General features: G+C 43.2%; 1 protein-coding gene across 1 annotated transcript; it reads left to right on the top strand.

Annotated features, from left to right (window-relative positions):
• The first annotated feature begins 845 nt into the window (after positions 1–845).
• Positions 846–12,113, top strand: skp2 (S-phase kinase-associated protein 2, E3 ubiquitin protein ligase). Its single transcript, XM_080046380.1, has 10 exons — positions 846–964; positions 1,938–2,239; positions 3,351–3,462; positions 4,825–4,968; positions 5,507–5,641; positions 7,052–7,150; positions 7,246–7,373; positions 8,238–8,289; positions 8,400–8,507; positions 11,584–12,113. Exons 1-10 carry the CDS (start codon positions 951–953, stop codon positions 11,798–11,800), a joined length of 1,311 nt encoding a protein of 436 aa, XP_079902506.1. The 5' UTR covers positions 846–950; the 3' UTR covers positions 11,801–12,113.
• Positions 12,114–13,596: the final 1,483 nt, after the last annotated feature.

Here is a 13,596-nt window from a genome sequence, read left to right as displayed (position 1 = left end):
TTAGTATGTAGTGTAGTAAAAAGACAAAGTATGTGATGTGATGTGTGTTTTGCTTGTTAAACAGGTCAGACTATATCATTAGGCCAGGCAATGTCCCAAGTTCAACTTTGTGTTGCTTGATTGAACATTCTCCATAGATAGGGCCTTGGACTGTTCCCTTTCACCCTTTCAGATTTAAGCAATTCTTTATTATTATATTTCTAATGTAGGCCTTAATATCTGATCACATACACATGTCCCTGTCAAATAAAATAATGATAAAATATTATGATTTATTTTATTTCAATTTGTTATGCTATATATTGTAGCATAAGGCACATCTTCTAATGCATATTTTCTGTAAATGCTATATGTCTATTGTACATTTGGAGCAACTGTAAAGGACCTAGATTCCCCACAGGTATCTATAAAGCATTTCTGAATATGATGACATGGATGTTTCTCCACCATCGTAATTAAATGTAGAGATTTTATTATCTATCTAAAATAAAATGTCTTAATGGTTTTAAAGTTACAAAATATACCCGCAATGCTATATTTATTAAAGGCCTATAACATATACACCTACATTATAAGGTATATAAAATTTGGAGACAGAAATGCAGAAGCTACTCAACCAGCCAACCTGCATAGCTCATGGAGATTTTATAAGAGGCATAGCTTGGGGGGCGGGGGGTGCGGGGTGACAAAACGAGCCAATCCAGAATGCCACATGGGCTACACACACACATGCTGCCCGTGAGACGTATGACGTAGGACGCACGGCGCGGGTACGTCCGGTGACGTGTTGAGCAGTGAGCGCCTTGCTGCTGGCGCTAAGTTTAAAGAGTCCTGGGTGGAAGTCTGCAGCGAAAACAGTCAGAGCTAGTCCATGTGCATCAGCAGCAGCTCTCCATCAAACATAACCATCCATCCATCCATTCATCACACTCACTCAGGTCTGAAGAGAAATGCCCGGAGACAGGTGAGGCTATGCATGTTTTTAATACTTTTGTTGCACTGGATTTAGCCAGTTGCATCTTAAAAACGAGACAACGCAACTTCGGGTTGTCTGTGGCTTTTTCTCCTGTGTTCCGATCATGGCCAGACGTATGTTTCAAAGCCAAATGGAAGTGGATCGCACATCTGTGACGTGAATGTGCATCAATTGTGTTTGTGAGTCTTTGTTTGGAGCATTTTTTAGTTTAAAACTGAAGCTAACAGACCGATACCGCGCTTTCCTCTTTGAGCCAGGCCTCCGTCCAGCAGCTATGTCCGCTTCATTCCTGCTTTGAATAACTCTAAAGTATCTACGGGGAACGAGAATAAAAGATTTGTAACCCTACACGCATGCAGTGCATGAAAATAATGTGATAAAGCATTAGCATTTTTTCTTTTGCAGCTAGATTTTGCGCGGTATCGACGCACGTAGCTGGGTGAATATGGCGGGCACCCAGCTGTTTTTAAGAAGGAAATGTATCATAGATCAGACGATTAACAACATATGAACACATCCTTCTGTAATAACCTTCAGAATAGTGCTCAGAATGATTATGGAAAGTTTAGTGGATGTAAGTGCTTTAGAAGATGAGATGTTTGGTGCCAGAGTATTGGTGGAAAAAAACACGAAAAAAAGAACCTCATGTTGAGTAATGTCCGTTAAAGATGGTTGTATGTACAGGAGAGATATGCAGAACGCAAACAAACAAGGTTTAGTGAAATAAACACCTAAATGTACATTTTAGTCCTTTTGATTTATACTATTATGAAAAGCAGACATGTTATGGAAGCAAAATAGAAATTAAAAAATCTCAACCGACCTTTGCAGTGCTTTAACAACCATTAGTTTAGCCTGCAGTGTCTCCCATTAAAATGTCTGATAGTTTTGTTTAACCTTGACCAATCAATATACATATTATTGAATAAGTGTTTCAATTCATTCCTTTTTTTTTACCCAGCATGCCACTGCAGGAGCTTCCCTGTGTGAGTCTGCTGCAGGGCTCCATGTTGACTCAGCCCAAGAGGACCACCAAACGCAGGTCTTCCTCCTCCCGCGTCGGTGGCCTGAGCGAGGGCCTGGACACTGAGTTCACCCCCACAGACCTGATCCAGCAGTGGTCCCCCACACACAAGCACCAGAGGCTCCTCAGCGCCAAGGACAAGGAGAACCACAACAACCAGGGCAAAGAGAACCACAGCAACCAGGGCAGCCACTTTGTCCTGGCACGGAGGTCCAGGAGGAAGAGGGAGTCTGACCCGGGTATGTCTCTAGGAGCAGCTAAAGTCTGATGTTTTCAGACGGACCGACTTCAACAATTAACTAATGACAAGTTATGAACCAATCATATGAACAAATCGTTAGCCTCATTCATAGCATAATTGCCTAAATCATATTTACTCTGCTCTACTTTTACTCTACATCTAGGTTGCGTTCCGAATCGCATATTTTCTACTATATAGTATGTAGAAAAAAGATTTAGGATGTCCCGATTCTTGTGGCCAGATTTAGGATGGTTAGAAGTACCCGGATGTCCTACTTCATCCGGCCAAGATTGTTAGTGTTGAAAACTGCATCCTATTAGGGCGATTCTGACCCACAATCCAGTGCGCACGTGAAGTGACGTCACATCGACGAAGCCTCCATATGAAAACAAACAGGGATGCGATGGATATAAAAGCAAGAGGCAAGATCAAGGCGCAATGTTATGATGAAATAAAAGATTAAAAGTATGTCCCAATAGTTTGCCTACTGCATCGTAACTAGATTATTTTTATCGTCGGATGTAGTATGTAGAATAGAAAAAAGAAAGAGTATGCGATTCGGAACGCAACCCTACTCTATTCTACATCTACTCTACATTTACTTCACCCTTAAAATATGACTTTGGCAATTATGCTATTAGGCTAACGAAAAGTAGAGTAGATGTAGAGTAAATATGATTTAGGCAATTATGCTATGGGGCTAACGAAATGCTACCTGTCTGGAGTCAGTGATTCTGAAGAAGGTTTGTTGTTAAAATCACTCAGCTTATTTATCATTTACCACCTTTTTATTTTCTATTTTGCCATTACTTCCTTTCAGCTCAACCAATTTTCATATTGCTTCAGAAAATGATCTTTAAAAGGTTTCGTTAACGCACTGACTTGTACTACATCTCTTCAATTCCTCACAACTGCTGTTCCATAGATTTAACTGAACTCCAGTGATATTTTAGAATTGGTCCACACTGGACTGTTTATTGAAGGTACAACTTCCTCTTAAATCACTGTTGACGTCCTCTTTTATTGGAATGAACAGATGTAATGTTAGTGTGACTGTAGCCATGATAAAGTCTCATCCTCTGTCCCTGTGGTTCTCCCCCCGCCCCCAGGCCTGTCATGGGACCAGCTCCCTGACGAGCTGCTCCTCAGGATCCTCTTCTCCCTCCCCCTGCAGGACCTGCTCCGGACCTCCGCCGTCTGCAAGCGCTGGCACCGCCTAGCGTGAGTCTGCACTTCTCTGATTGCACCAGTGACTTACTAACAGTGACTTACTAACAGTGACTTACTAACAGTGACTTACTAACAGTGACTTACTAACAGTGACTTACTAACAGTGACTTACTAACAGTGACTTACTAACAGTGACTTACTAACAGTGACTTACTAACTGTGACTTACTAACTGTGACTTACTAACTGTGACTTACTAACAGTGACTTACTAACAGTTACTAACAATGGGTGGCAGTGGCAAAGCGGGTAGGGAGGTCGTTCTCTGGAGTGCAGGGTTGGAGGTTCGACTCCCCGTCTCCCCGCCACATGTCCAAGTGTCCCTGGGCAAGACACTGAACCCCTAATTGCTCCCGATGGTTCAGAGAGCGCCTTGCATGGTAGCTACTGTCATCGGTGTATGAGTGTGTGTATGAATTGGTGAATGTGGTAAGAAATGTAAAGCGCTTTGGGGCTGAGAAAATGGGCTAAAAAGACGCTATATAAGTCAAGTCCATTTACCATTTAATAAACTAATACATATTTTGCTCAGTGGATTGTCCCTTAAGGCCCCTGGGACATCGCATCGCATCAAATTCGTCCTAAGATTCTAAAAGAATGCAAATCTGGTTCCAGAATGAATAATCCCACATCTCTGGAGTTGTGATTGTGCCTCCATTAGTGAGCTCGTGGTGGGGATGTTCTGAGAGTGCCCTGTGGTTCTCTTGCACTGCCAGCACATACTTTCTATTTAGCAGAGAAAGTGTTAATCTGAGAAAACAGAAAATTGTCCTCCTAAATTCTTAACTCTGCCTACACATTGCTCTATCACTGCTCTGTGAGCTCGTAAACACCGCAATTCAATCTCAAATCATGCAGCACCGTTCCCACCAGGCCCGACCGCTTCTCTGGGGGGTAACCCCTCTGGGGGGTAACCCTGCATATGCCATGCAAAAATAATTGTTTTCTTTCCTTATCTTAAGTCTGTTGCAGCTCCAACACTGTGGAACAGATTGCCATTTGAAATAAGATCTGCTGCCACAAACTGATCAGTTTAAATCCTTGTTAAAAACCCACTTCTTTTCCTCTGCTTATATCTCTAGTAGAGAGCGTTCTATCCCAGCAGTGTCTACTAGAACTTTTACTATTGTTTTGTGTTTTTTCTTGCTTTTTGTTTGATGTTTTGGATGTAATGTATTTGACTTATTTTACTGTACAGCTCTTTGGTCCGCCTCGGCTGTTAGAAATGTGCTATATAAATAAAGTTGACTTGACTAAGTTTTTTTTTTTTTTTTTTCATTGTTTCTATTTTTTGTTCTCTAAATACATTTTTTGTGTGTGTGTGTGTGTGTGTGTGTGTGTGTGTCTGTCTTCAGGTTAGATGAGTCTCTGTGGCACAGTGTGGACCTGGTGGGTCTGACCCACATGGGTCCTGCTCTGACCCAGGTGCTGAAGACCTCGGTCCGCAGGCTGCGCTGTCCTCGCTCCTTTGTGGAGGAACTGCACTTTCCAGGCAGCGGGTGAGTCAGCACGGTGCAGAGACAAACCTACGCTCAATGTTTCCACCAACGAGAACTATTCCTGCGTTCCAATCCCCATACTTCTCTACTATTTAGTATGCCGGAAAAAGATATAGGGTGTCCCAATACATGCACGTCAAAATTGAACCAATTGGCTTTTATGTCTATTTTTTTTTAATAGGCATCTATGCCTAGACTATCCGGTGTTGCTCGGTGTTGAGGCTCCCACCGGTGTGAGCCTCAACACCGAGTAACACCGGTAACACCTACTACCGCGGCAACCCTAATACCAACCATCTCCTTTTTTAACGAGGCATTCACATTTAAAAATCATGTGTATGCCACTGTGTGTATCGGGGAAAACATTAGTATTAGCCTCATGCCAAAGGAATGTACTATCATTCATTGACTGTTAAACTACACACGTAGTCAGTATATGTTCTCTGATGCTGTTTAGAGTTTGGTTTAAATAGCACTATTTTGTCAATATAAATAAGAAGAAGTCAAGGTTGATGGTATGGTCCTTCTCTCTGTCCAGTGCCCTGCTCATGGTAGAGATGGATCTGTCCAGCTCCATCGTCCCCACCTCGGCCCTGGAGAGCCTCCTGTGTCGCTGCACGCTGCTGGAGTGTGTCAGTCTGGAGGGGCTGGCGCTCTCTGATGACATCATCAGGTCAGTGTTCAGCTCCATAATACATGCCCACTGACGACACAATTAACCCTGCGTTCCAATCCCCATACTTCCCTTCTATTTAGTATGCCAGAAAACGATTTAGGATGTCCCAATACATGCACGTCAATTGTAGTATGCTTTAAATTACATAAATGCCACACTAACTCCAATAGCATTTTTTTTTCTCCTGTGGCCCTTAAACTCTTCTGTACTTTAGTATGTAGTGTAGTAAAAAGAAGGAGTATGGGATTTGGAACGCAGGGACAATCAAACATTTCCTGGTTGTGCTACTTGTGTCCTCCATGGAATTCCTAGCCTGGTGAGACTAAGACTGATCTCGCAAGCTTCAAATTGGTTTTGTATTTTAATGACGATCAGTCCGGACTTTCTCCAATCTCTGTGGGGGGAGGAGTCTGACTAGTGCATATGACTACAAGAACCAATCAGGGGCTGGCTTCCACTAGCGGACAGGGCTCGGCTCAATGGGATAGGCCAGAGTGATCTAAGGGAGAGAAACAAATGTTTTGCTCATGAGATCAGGTCTGTCTCACCAGGCTAGGGGATTCTTACTGATGTAGGATTTAACAGCAGACTTTTCCCCCTCCAATCTATTTACATTAGAACATGAATCATAGACATTCTGATCGGTATGTCCTCACAAATAGAAACACAGCAAATCCTCACACAGGAGCTGGAAGGAGCTGAAGTTTAGAGTTTTCTCAGATTTAAATAATGACTTAATGAATCAACATATGGGACGCTTACAGTATATGCTGCCTAGATAGACGCAATGTGTATATCTCATTAATAGTGTAGGCGTAGTGTCATCTTCTCTCAGTAACTCAGTGCGTTTCCAAGGGACAACTAGATTGGACTAAGACATACACCGAACTTGCCACTCGAACGGACCGCGTCACTTGTCTGAGTATACATGGCCTTTCAAATATTCGATAAATGGCCGGAGCATGGCTGACTCCGCTATGCTAGGTGGCGCTGTGGCCCTTTCAACAAGTGGTTATAGAGCCACAACCGGTTCCTTTCTGGCAACAACACTACTATTTATTACGTTGTTGCCTTCCACTTCCTTTGGAAATCCTCCGCAGGGATTCTGGAGCAAGCGCAGAACGCAAACTCCCATATGAGATATGCGATCCTTTATACATGCAGGTAGAATGCCGACTATGAACGAGTTATCTAGGTGTTCTTATCCGACTTTGCTTGTCCGTTAATGTGCCGATTTGTGTGCGAAGTAGATCGGATAAAGGTGTTTACATGCATTTTACAACTCCTGTTGAAGTCTTATTCGTTTATTTACCCGATTATGAGTCTGCATGTAAACACACTGACTGATCCATTTAACTGACATGTGCTTTCATCTCCTGTCTCTCTCTCTCTCTCTCTCTCTCTCAGCTCTCTGTCCAGGAACCCCAAGCTGCTGGAGCTCAACCTGAGTGGCTGCTCTGGCTTCTCTGCTGGAGCGCTGTCTGCCATGCTTACCTCCTGCTCCAGGTCGGCTCCTCAGCCCTTTATATATATCTGCTGCTGTTACCCACCATGCACCTCTGCCTGCATATACTAATGGGTGTGTGTCCTCCCCCTTGCAGAATAAAGCAGTTGAACATCTCATGGTGTGACTTCACTAATACTCACGTGAAGAGTGTAGTGGAGAACCTGGGCTCCGGTGTGACCCACCTCAACCTGGGCGGCTACAGAGACAGCCTGACACTAGACGGTAAGGAGAGGGACCTCCCTGGGATACTACGCCCATCGTTGACATTTTGGGGCCCGACATGAGTGTTGTATCAGAGCTGGTGGCCAGTCTATTATAAAGAGCCTGTTTTCAAACGGCTTCAATAACAATAAGTCACAGAGTATTGAAAGTTCTTCTTAATGTTATTGCAGCCTATACATGTCTGTCAGTCAGAAGATATAAGCTTTGGCAGTAAAGGTGGAGTCGGCGATTTCGGAGAATGCTTTTTGTCAAGATGGGTGAAATATCTCATGATCCGCTACCTGTCTGTACTGTATAGGTGTGCTGTAAAATGGCATGTTTTCCTTTGTTTACATACCAGCAAATGTTGTGTGTTAAAACTGGTATTTTATTTTTTGTCAGCGCGCACATTACGGACAGGTAGCGGAATCGTGGAGATATTCACTGATTTTGACAAAAGGCATTCTCCTGAATCACTGACTTTTAAAAAAAAATTAGTCTGCACAAGCTCACATAGCGATTGCAATTAGATTCATCGTGCAGACCCACTTAGTAAAGCATTATCAACTTCCTATGTTCACTTTGAAACATAATGGAATAACAGTACTGTGTGTGTGTGTGTGTGTGTGTGTGTGTGTGTGTGTGTGTGTGTGTGTGTGTGTGTGTGTGTGTGTGTGTGTGTGTGTGTGTGTGTGTGTGTGTGTGTGTGTGTGTGTGTGTGTGTGTGTGTGTGTGTGTGTGTGTGTGTGTGTGTGTGTGTGTGTGTGTGTGTGTGTGTGTGTGTGTGTGTGTGTGTGTGTGTGTGTGTGTGTGTGTGTGTGTGTGTGTGTGTGTGTGTGTGTGTGTGTGTGTGTGTGTGTGTGTGTGTGTGTGTGTTTTGTCCAGATGTGAAGGTGTTGGTGACGAGATGCCCCCATATTAACACTCTAGATTTAAGGTAAAATGGTTTATTCATTCCTCATAAACTGTTGTATGATGGGAGATTACTGGTAGTCTATGGTACAGTCAATCAGTTTATTGACCGTGCTTTCTCTGTGTGTGTTCCAGTGACAGCACTCTGCTAATGGCCGACAGCTTCCCCGTCCTCAAACAGCTCCGGTATCTGCTGCACCTTTCCCTGAGCCGCTGCTACCACATCCACCTGGCTGCTCTCACGTAAGTTCACCCACTGGCTCTCCCTCGTCCCTGTTAAGCCTCATTTCCACTGTTGGGTTCAGTGTAGCTTGGCACGCATTGATCTTCCGTTTCCATTGTCAAAAGTTGGGAAGGGTGCCGTACCTAATTTTGTCATCCTTTTCGTTGGGGTACCGAGCCGTCGTAAAGGCCTCTCAAATAGGTGGAACTACACACTGCAGTCCATTGATTGGTGGACAGAATCATTTCTGTGTGAGAGATAAACCGCTGTGTGTGTAGTCACCTCGGCGAGAGTCAGAGATAATCAGCTCTCTGTTTATTGTGTGGTGTTTTTTCATCTTGATTTAATGAATCGGTGGGCTACACTGTGTCCTGCTGCTACCATGTCACCATAGTAACGTAGCTGCCGCGGCCAGTGCCTTTTTTTAAAAGGTCCTGACCCACATACCTTACAGGTCAGCCCCTCTGACTGGGGCTATCACTGTCCAGCATTGACCCCGCCTTCACTGTTGGGGTGTATAAGGCAGTGGAAAAGCAAGTCAGATATAGGGTTAGTGTGCTGTGAATGATGAGCTGAAATAAACTTGACTGCTTAGTGGTAACTAGGGATGGGCATTTTAAGAAATTTCATTGCTCGATTAATTGGGAAAATTAACGATCAATTATCGATTTAATCGTTATCTTTTTACATATTAAAAAATGCCAACAGAACATCCAAAATACAGCGTTTTTACCATAGACTGTATACAAGAGGTTTTTACCCAATTTCATCTTTATTCCAAGATCTTCTAGGCAAACAACAATCTATTAAGACAAGGCAACTTTTACAAATAAAATAATAAGCCCGAGGCTATGAGCCAGTGGTGTAGTCTACGTGATACGCAGGTATACGCAGTATACCCACTAAGAAAGCTCCAGCATTTCCGTATGCCCACTAAGAAATGCGAAATGACACGTAACAAATTCGATAGTGACAGAACTCAACTGTCATACTTTCATTCATAAATTCAACCTGTGCGCTGTGTCCCTGTGGAAGTCGCAACAGACTTATAATAGATAGGCGGGACCAGGCATTACCTCACGGCCCGTTTCATTGCGAACGGTTGGGTAAAAGAAAGGGCGATGTCCAACCCGAAAATACTGGCAGCGTGACGCAACATTCAGCCCAGTAGTCCCCTCGGGAGACGCACACGGTGCTGTCGGAGCACACCAGCGCGCAGGGACTTATTTTCTCCCAATGAGGAAAAAGTAATATTCTCAGTTTGCATTACCGGTCTGAAATTCATATTAACTTTTGCGAGCACTTCAAGATCGGATCATCAGTGCAGTTTTCATAGGCTTAGGTGGCGATTGATTCACCCCGTCAACTCATGCACTGAGTAACATGACAGAAAACCAGAGCCGGTCCGAGGCATAAGCGAACCAAGCGGTTGCTTAGGGCCCCCGACCGCCAGCCCCCCCCCCCCTTTTTTTAGTTTGTAGGCTATGTTTGATATCAACATCATATTATGCAAATGTTATGTACCATACAAAAAAATGTGGAATACAATGTGTTGGTCTGGATAGTTAATAGCCTAATAATTGAATCAGTTCATCTGGGAGATAATCCGAGGTTAACTGATCACGTCACGTTCACGTCCATGCACAGTGTGTATTGAGTTTATTTAAAAACAATTGGAAATGGGGCTGCCCTCATGCACTGTGTATAGTCTATAGCCTATTTCTGCCTCGTCTGTGGAAAAAATATAGCTGGACAACAGAGTTCTACTGCTTAGTTACATTCACTGTATTACAGAGAAATATGTCCCATAAAAGAAAAAGAGCACCAAGCCCATCCCAGAGGACCCTGCATAATATTTTATTTTAAATTAATATTTTTATGGAAAATCCAAGTGTCTTTCTTCAATAGCTTCTAATTCACCCGACCCAGTGTCTCCAAATTCTTTGTTCACACAATTCTGCAGATTAAGCCTCTTAATTTTCCTCTCAAAGTGCACCAGATTCATGCATTTCACTTAAAAAAGGTAAAAAAAATCTCCCAGGGGGGCATACCCCCGGATCCCCCTACAAGGGCCTAGAACAGACTTACTGATTTTTGTGTTTTTCTATTGTAGTGTCACCAGAGAGTGGGAAACAATGTATTTTAATATAAAAAAAATCTGGGGGAGACCCCCATACCCCCCCAATTTCATTTCGGGGGGTAAAGGCAGGTTTCTAAAGGCAGGCTAAGGTGTAAAAATTGTTTTGCCTTTGCTGCACCTAATGCAGAAACAACAAAATTGTAAACTAACCACGGTGTAAGCCATATGTTTAATGTACAAATGCTATGCTGCATATTCAAGAAGAGGCTATGAAGGAATCATCACAGTATACCCACTACAAAAAACTAGACTACACCACTGCTATGAGCCAATGCTAACAACACTTTTAAACACATATGCTCCTCCTAAGACTGCATAAGGGCACAGCACGTTTCTCTGAGTGGTTAAGGACCTAACGTTACTTCATCTAATAAACAAAATGTGCAAATAAGTTCCCTGATGAAGGCGAAGTAGGAAAGCATAGACGCTAAAGTTAGCCGCTAATGCTAGCGGCGCTAAAGTGACACGTTTAACAGGGTAGGATGTAGGCTTCAATGTACAAGTGGTACATAATTCGGTTTGTTGAGGTTTTGAGCCTATACAAGCTTTCACAATGTTTAATGAACTTAATTATTTTCGGTTCTAAAGCTGTCCGGTCCGATGCCAAACTTCGCCTTGACTTCTTCATGTTTATGCTTTGACATCTACGCTGCCTGAGCCTGTTCTGTTGTCTCCTACTACTAGTTCAGTATCTCCCCCTGCTGGTAGGATGTTTAATTGCTGCCCATACAGTCTTTGGTGCTGCCACATAGTGAAACTCATTGCTGTGCTGCGGGACTCACACTGCGCAACACAGCGGCTATATGATCGATAACAATTTCACGTGATCAATAATATTCTTAACGATCAATGATCAACGATTAATTATGCCCATCCCTAGTGGTAACGAGGCCTGACTTTTTTTTGAGCGACTTGAGTTTAGAAGAAGTCCATAAATTGAACTTGTGTGTTTGCAGTGACCTTGGTAAGCTGTTCCCCATGCTCTGCCATTTGGACGTGTTTGGCCTGGTCCCAGACAGCCAGCTGGCCTCTCTGAAGAAGGACATGCCTCAAGTCTTCATCAACACCCGGCCCTTCTCCAGCATCGCCCGGCCCACGCCCGCCAACATCTCAGGCTCCTTCAGTGACTGCTCTATGTGGAACCGGAAGTGCCAGCTCAGGTTCAGACTGTAAGCCAGCTAAGCTAAGCTAAGCTAGGCTAGGCTAGCTCTGGAGTCTGGCCCATGTGTGCAGCGACGGTGATGTTACCATGTTTGTCGCTGCTACAGAAGATGCTTTTTAGTGTTGGCTATGCATCGATGGTAGAAGGAAAAAAAGGTCAAATACTGGACTAAGCCTTTTATGTACCGAGCATGCCAAGCTTGTAGAGAAATGTCCTACTTTTTCTAGCTCGGAATTTTTGAATGTTAAAAATGGTGTTCTTGTTGGAATGTGTTAACACAAACTTTTTGTGGAAATTTTTTGAATCTGTTTTAGGTTCGGATAATGTGTTAATTTAAAAGATTTTAAAAGAGGAGCATGGTTTGAAGGGCTCAATTGAAATGTGGACTTCAATCAAATGTAGGATGTCTTAATATTTGGGACAGCTGATTCCATGTTAATGATACTGATAAGCACAAATGTCCTGTTCTCAGCTGGAATAATGAGAGAACAGTTGTTTTTTATCAGTTAAGACGTTTTAATGTAAAATGATGTATCTGATTCTTGAAGCCCATCTACTTAGCTGCATTGTTGAACAGACACTACTGTCTCTACGGAGGCCTACACATTGTTCCTGTTCCACTGTAATAACTGAAGAAGGTTCTTTTTAATGTACCAGTTGGACAGTAGTCCCGACATAATGACGACCTCCTCATTGTCAGTGTAGATGTGCTGTATGCTCAGTACTCTATATTACCATTTCAATCAAATGTCATACACATTTAAATGTAACATTAACTACTGTTCATTTTTCACTTTTGAGTCTGTAGAAGTAAACCACTGAATACACAACCTGTTGTCTTGTGTCTGAGCTTGTTTCAGGGTTTCGTACAGTCTGGAAAGTTTAGAAAATGCTTGAAATGTGTTTGAAATGTGAACACATTACTGGAAAAAGCTAGCCTGGAAATCCAGACCCTGATATCTTGAACGATAGAGGGTCTGGCCACGATCAATAGTAATTCCCAACTCAAGGGGCGGCTCCTACTCGTGCATTTCAAATGCCACTGCATGCAGTTGGATAGCACTACAACCAATCAGAGCGATGCACAAGGTGACGTATTAAGCCCCGTTCGTTTAGCGAACAGCTGTTAAACTGTTAAATTAAACTTTTGCCGTGGTCAGTCGGCAAAACAGAACATTCCACTTACTTGCTAATGAAAGATTTGAGTGCCGTATTCCAAATCGTAAAGGGTCGAGGCCAAAGCAGTCTCAAACTCAAACAACATATCCACAGCCATCTTTGATGTTTACTATCACGGCTTCGACGTCGCATGCACGTCACTGTCGTCATCCGGTTACATCCGCCCCAGAGCACCATACAAAGGGCTCTGGCGCTTTCTCGGGATTTCTCAACTTTTTGAAAAAGCTTCAATGGAGAGTGTCCAGACCAACAGGCGCTGCAAATTTAGGTTGCGTTGCGAATCGCATACTTTCTACTATATAGTATGTAGAAAAAAGATTTAGGATGTCCCAATTCTTGTGGCCAGATTTAGGATGGTTAGAAGTACCCGGATGTCCTACTTCATGCGGCCAAGATTGTTAGTGTTGAAAACTGCATCCTATTTTGGCGATTCTGACCCACAATCCAGTGCGCACGTGAAGTGACGTCACATCGACGAAGCCTCCATATGAAAACAAACAAGGATGCGCGACGGATATGAAAGCAAGAGGCAAGATCAAGGTGCAATGTTATGATGAAATAAGAGAGTAAAGTATGTCCCAATAGTATGCCTACTGCATCCTAACTAGATTCTTTTTATCGTCAGATG

Source organism: Ammodytes marinus, assembly GCF_949987685.1.
Source record: "Ammodytes marinus genome assembly, chromosome: 18".
Classification (NCBI taxonomy): domain Eukaryota; kingdom Metazoa; phylum Chordata; class Actinopteri; order Uranoscopiformes; family Ammodytidae; genus Ammodytes; species Ammodytes marinus.
The sequence above is the reverse complement of the archived record's forward strand: the minus strand, read 5'-3'. Positions and strand labels throughout refer to the sequence as shown.